Source organism: Rhagoletis zephyria, unplaced genomic scaffold, assembly GCF_001687245.7.
Source record: "Rhagoletis zephyria isolate East Lansing unplaced genomic scaffold, Rhagoletis_zephyria_1.1 Rzeph_scaffold_04654, whole genome shotgun sequence".
Classification (NCBI taxonomy): Eukaryota; Metazoa; Arthropoda; class Insecta; order Diptera; family Tephritidae; genus Rhagoletis; species Rhagoletis zephyria.
Genome location: NW_016161737.1, coordinates 43,365 through 48,933, shown reverse-complemented (window position 1 = coordinate 48,933; position 5,569 = coordinate 43,365). Strand labels below are relative to the sequence as shown.

Below are 5,569 nucleotides of genomic sequence, written 5' to 3'. Positions count from 1 at the left end.
TGTATATGTAGGCGTATGCTATATTCAATATACTTATATTAAATAATATGATTATATATACACACGTATAACAGAAAAGAAACTGCAAAAAATAATCAAAATTAAATATATTTTAATTTATTTGTGTTTTATTTTTTATTTACATACATATGTAATTAACGCAATAATTTTCTTTAGTCCAGTGTCTGCTTTTATTTGTAAAGTGAATATAAAAATTCGATTTTATAAAGCGCCATTTGTATTGATTTTAAATGTAAACATGCCATTTACGTAAAAAAATGTTGCTGCTGTACATACATACATATCTATGTATGTGTATGACTGCGCAATCTCTGCAGAATTTCAGTCGATTTTGGATTGAGAATCGGCAGCATATCAAGAAAGCAATTACGAAAATACATGAAATCAATCACATATTCATGGAGAAAAATTGAAGTTACTGAAAATGTTCATGGTATGGAGGTACTATGTATATGAACTCAATCGCACACTCTTGAGAAAAATTTGAGCTATTGTTTTCATACTGCCTGTCTTTGGAAGTGTTCATGGTACAGCACTGGAGCTGGGTATGGAGAAAGATATATGAAACCAATCGCACTCATGAATAAAATTTCGGACTATTTGAAAAGGGGGCGTGGCACCTCCCATATAAGCCGAATTTTTCATAATAAGTATATGTGGAAGTGTTTATGGTAGAGTACTAGAACTTTATACCGGCGTGGCACCTCCAATACAAGTCGAATTTTTCTTATTGCATATCTCTAGAATTGTTCTTGGTAGAGCACTGGAACTTGGTGTGGAGATATATGAAATTAATCGCATAGTCATGGAGAAAATATGGAGCTATTGGAAAAGGGGCCGTGGCACCTACTAATTTGATTTGACGAATATTCAAAACATATATTGGAAACCGCAAAGGCAGTCCAATTGCAAAACAGAGCTGCGAGGTGATGCTGAGGTCGAGCTATTACTAAAATTCGACAAGTGAGAAAAGGTACCGTGAATGTCAGACTAAATCGACCTGTTGCACCATTGAGTATGTACTATATCGAACTCTCGTGTATTACGATTGGCCCAATGGATGTGATTTGCCAATATTATTATGCGTTAAAGCTTCATTCGGACATATCAGGGTTGAGTTGTGCAGTGGTAAATCTCAAACCACTGCCAGTCGAAATACCTTAAAAGCCAGTTTCATAAAAGCAATTTAATGAAAATTTATTTTTTTAATTGGTTTTAATATAGAACCAGACCGAAAAATATAATTTTTCGCTTAAATTGCTTTCGTGATACTGGCTTTTAAGGTATTTCATCTCAGTCTATTTATGTATATTGGATTTCTGTTGAACAATGATACGCATCCATTTTGAAATAGCCACTAACTATAGGATACAGTTTCTAGGGAAAATTCACTATAGATCCGGACCAAAATTTTTAAATTAAAAATCTAATTCTGGGCGGAACGAAGTTCGTCGGTTCTGCTAGTAGTCATATAAATAAACGATATGCCGAAAAGTAGGCGTATTTAGTAATCAATGCTATTGAAGCTCGGTGAAAAATTTCTAGCTTTCGGTGTCTTTCAGACTACCACATCAGTCGCAGAGGATTAAAATTGCCCTTTTGATACTAGCTGTTATGGCTATATGGATGCACCCTTTCAGAACTTTTTCACTTTGTCTTTCATCTCCTTTAAAACAAGGACCGAGAAAGCTTTCCGGTTTTGGTTGAGTTCTGCACGAGAAGAGAATGTAATGTCAAAAACCTTCTCGCAAAAGAACCGCATGGGAGCAAAAATATTGAGAACAGTTTGGACGGGAACAAAACGCGAACAAAAGTTTCGGGAACGTTTCCGTAAATAACAAAATGCGAACAAAACTCTCGGGAACGTTCCCAAAAAGAGCCAAACGGGAAGAAAACTCAAAAAGGTTGGGAAGGAGGACAGAAAGTATCGAGAACGCCTCAAATAAGAAAAAAAGTCTGGGCAACCTTCTCCTAGAGAACACAACGATAACAATAGAACTTTAACTTTGAGAACGATAGGGGATTCGTTTCAGTAAGAACCATGATAGCTAATTTAAAGCCAGATGGCTTACCATTAGGGTGAATTGTCCATTTATGGAACAATTTTTCATTTTTGTGCCAGAAAAGTTCGTGTCTTAAGTCTTTCGTTTACTTATAATAATACATAATAAAAGATTGGGCCGTATGAATAAAAACTAGGCAATTAATTTTTTCTTAAAATTTCAGACTACTCGATTTATTCCAATAAATTTAAGTAATATGTCTGAAATTTTACGAAGAAGCCAAACATGTTAGTGTTCGACCGAGCTTCTCCTCTGATTTGGCGCCTTGATGTCACACAAAGTTTTCCACCGTCTTCGACCGACGATTGTATTTTTATGAGACGCTGTTTTTCATGGCAGAATACACGCAAAGGTTTGCCATAGCCTGCCGAGGGGCGACCGCTAATAGAAAAAAGCTTTTTATGTTTTATTTCTTCATTTTGTTCTCGCTTCCATTCTTCGCGAATGGTTCAGATAACATTTGTTTCCGTTTCCCTCTCTGTCAGAACGTTGCTGAGATTTTGGTTCCCAAATTTATGTTCGAAAGAAAGTTCCTTAGACTTTTGTTGCCGTTTTGTTTTTCGCCAGAACATTCCGGATAACTTTGTTCTCATTTTGCTCTCTGCGAAATGTTCTCGAATGTATTGTTCGCATTTCCTTCGCTTTGGAAACGTTTTTTGCCAGAAGGTTTCGGAGACTTTTGTTTCCGCTTGTGAAATTTTAATTTTGTCTCCCACTCCAATAAATATGTTATTTGTTTGAATATCTAGGTATGCTAAATTAAATGCATCTTTGGTTCTAGCACGTCGAGATTTTTGTATGTATGTATATTTTAGGATTTTTGGAAATTACGAAACATAACAACAACCACACGGGAGAAAAGTTCAGAACTAAAACTATGAATTCGCCTTAAGCGTGATTTCTCCTTTTTAGAACAGCTGTGAAAATCTCCAAACATCAATGCCAAGGCGAATTTATATAAGGTGGTGTTACTAGCTCAGCTGATTTTGTGTATGTGTTTCGCCGCACGGCTTCTGATATCAAATTGAAAAATTTTGTTTGAATTTCTACACACACTCTTACAGATTTTGACAGTTTATGGCGCCAAAGCAAAAACAAAATACATGTAAATTTTTGTTTTTGTACTCCTGCTATCACCTTACACCTTATATTAATTCGCCTTGATCAATGCAATCCTCCTTAGACTTTAATGTCAGAAATAATTTAAATTGTTTCGAATTTTAAAAAATGCACGCACGTAAAAACTTCTGCTGTTGGCAAAAAATTATTTTTTCACACATAAATCCTGCATAAAATGACTTGCACAAAAATCAGACGCGAGCTCAAGTGCAAATTTCCACCATGTCCATGTCAAAAGTGCTCAAAATTTCGCGGTGATAATGGCATCGGTCCAAATTCGACAAACAGTTGTTCTGATATTCCACCAGAGCGGCCAATTCCGAAATATAAATTTCAGTGCAAATGCCCTTTTGAACCGGAAATAATTGGCCCAAAATACGAAAGAAAATGTCCACCACCGCCGCCGATACGGACGCAGTTCAGACGAAGCACCGATCCCAAAGGAAATTGCCCGGAAGATGATTGTAATACGGGCAAAGGTTGTTGCAATACCGGACGCAATTTTCTAACTTTCATGATAAACCTGATCGGTTTTGTTGCGTAAGCTTGGCTTTACATATGTACATACATATGTAGGTACATACATAAGTATCAGTGCATATTGTTATCCTTTGCAGATTGGTAATTATATGGGCTATTGCATTTTGGCTTTGCGTGTTTCAATGGACAGTTATCTTAAGCTTCAAAGTTTATAATTCAGACAGGTATTTATGAATATATATGTATAACCTTTGAAAAGATTTAGCTAATTTTTGCAATTTTTAGGACTACACAAGTCGCAGTTGCGGCTGTAATTATTATACTATTCCTACTGATTCTGTATTCTGCCGCATTGAGAGCAATTAGAAGGGCTTTTTCTAAGCCAAAAGTAGACAAGCTACCACCCGCACGTGCACCTTCTCCGTCTCCACAAAAATCACCAAAAATTGAAAAAACTTCCAGTATGTTTTCTTGGAGCTGGAGTCGAACGAAAGAAAGCACAAAACCTCATACATCCTTGTTGCCTTCGTTTAGACGGGATACTGTACAAAAAAACGATCAAATGTCTTCCTCTTGGATGTCTTTTTTTACTTGGGGTCGATCGAAAAAAATAGAGGCGAAGCCAGAAACACACTCCTCTTGGATGCCTTCATTCAGATGGACACAATCCAAGCAGAAAGAACTTAAGAAGCCTGAGGCGCGCTCTTCTTGGATTTCTTTGATTAAATGGCATCAGAAAGAAATTGAGCCGCCAACAAAACAGTCCTCTTGGGTGACTTCATTCAGATGGACACAATCCAAGCAGAAACAAGTTCAGAAGCCTGAGGCGCGCTCTTCTTGGATTTCTTTGATTAAATGGCATCAGAAAGAAATTGAGCCACCACCAAAACAATCCTCTTGGCTGACTTCATTTTCATGGTTTCATTCAACGTCGAAAGCAACTGACAATTTATTCAAGAAACCTGAAACTCGTACCATTTGGTCACCCTGGACATTTGATTGGTGCCATTGTGCCTCGTACAAGAAAGATAGTTCTTCCTCATGGATGCCATCGTTTATGTGGGGTCAGTCAGCGCCTAATAAGAAGACTCCTAGTAAAAGAGCTTGCAACAGATCGCCTGACGAAATGAAAAAACAAAAAGTTACTGTTACCATAACCGATGAAGAGGCACGTCAAATTTTCAAACAGTCGAAACTGTATGCGATACCAACAGAAATGAAACAACCGCCGGCCTTGATAATCTATTTAAGAGATTTGATACAAAGGAACACTGATTAATTTTTTAGTCTCAGGAAAAAAAAAATTTTAAATAAAATGTGTGCAACTTAGCAAAATTCTTAAGTTAAATAAATGTGTAAATTTGTATTGTGCAAAATTATTTAATATGAAAAAAATTTGCCTTAAAGCCGCATTTTTCACTTTAATGAAATAATCAAGGCGAATTAATATAAGATGATAGCAGCAGTACAATGACAAAAATTTACATGTATTTTGTTTTTGGTTTGGCGGTATTAACTGTCAAAATCTGTACGAATGTGTGTGGAAATTCAAACAAATCCCTGCAGCGGAAAGTACTAATACATAACTAGTGAATTCACTAGTTTTTGGGAGTCTATAACCGGTACCTCGCAAATCAACCACCCATGCTTTCTTCTGTCGCATTTATTAATATGGAGTTGTCCTAGGAGGTGACAATTGACTCCCGCTGCGTAACTTTGCCCTAGTACTTGTAGTAGTAACATGTAGCCTGTAACCGAACCGCGTTTTTTCTTTTCTTTTGAGGGCCGCCAGATGGCGCTTCCGTACATTTTTTTTTGGTACTAACGCATTTTTCCGAAAATCGACAACATTGTTGCGAAAATCCACGAAATTTGACTTTCTGATA

The 5,569-nt window shown here is 36.6% G+C and overlaps 1 protein-coding gene across 1 annotated transcript; it reads left to right on the top strand.

The window, feature by feature from the left end:
* Nucleotides 1-3,258: 3,258 nt before the first annotated feature.
* On the top strand, nucleotides 3,259-4,996 carry LOC108371024 (uncharacterized). The gene is made up of 3 exons (XM_017626507.1): nucleotides 3,259-3,743; nucleotides 3,821-3,907; nucleotides 3,969-4,996. The coding sequence occupies exons 1-3, from the start codon at nucleotides 3,379-3,381 to the stop codon at nucleotides 4,960-4,962; spliced, it is 1,446 nt and encodes a 481-aa protein (XP_017481996.1). The 5' UTR covers nucleotides 3,259-3,378; the 3' UTR covers nucleotides 4,963-4,996.
* Nucleotides 4,997-5,569: the final 573 nt, after the last annotated feature.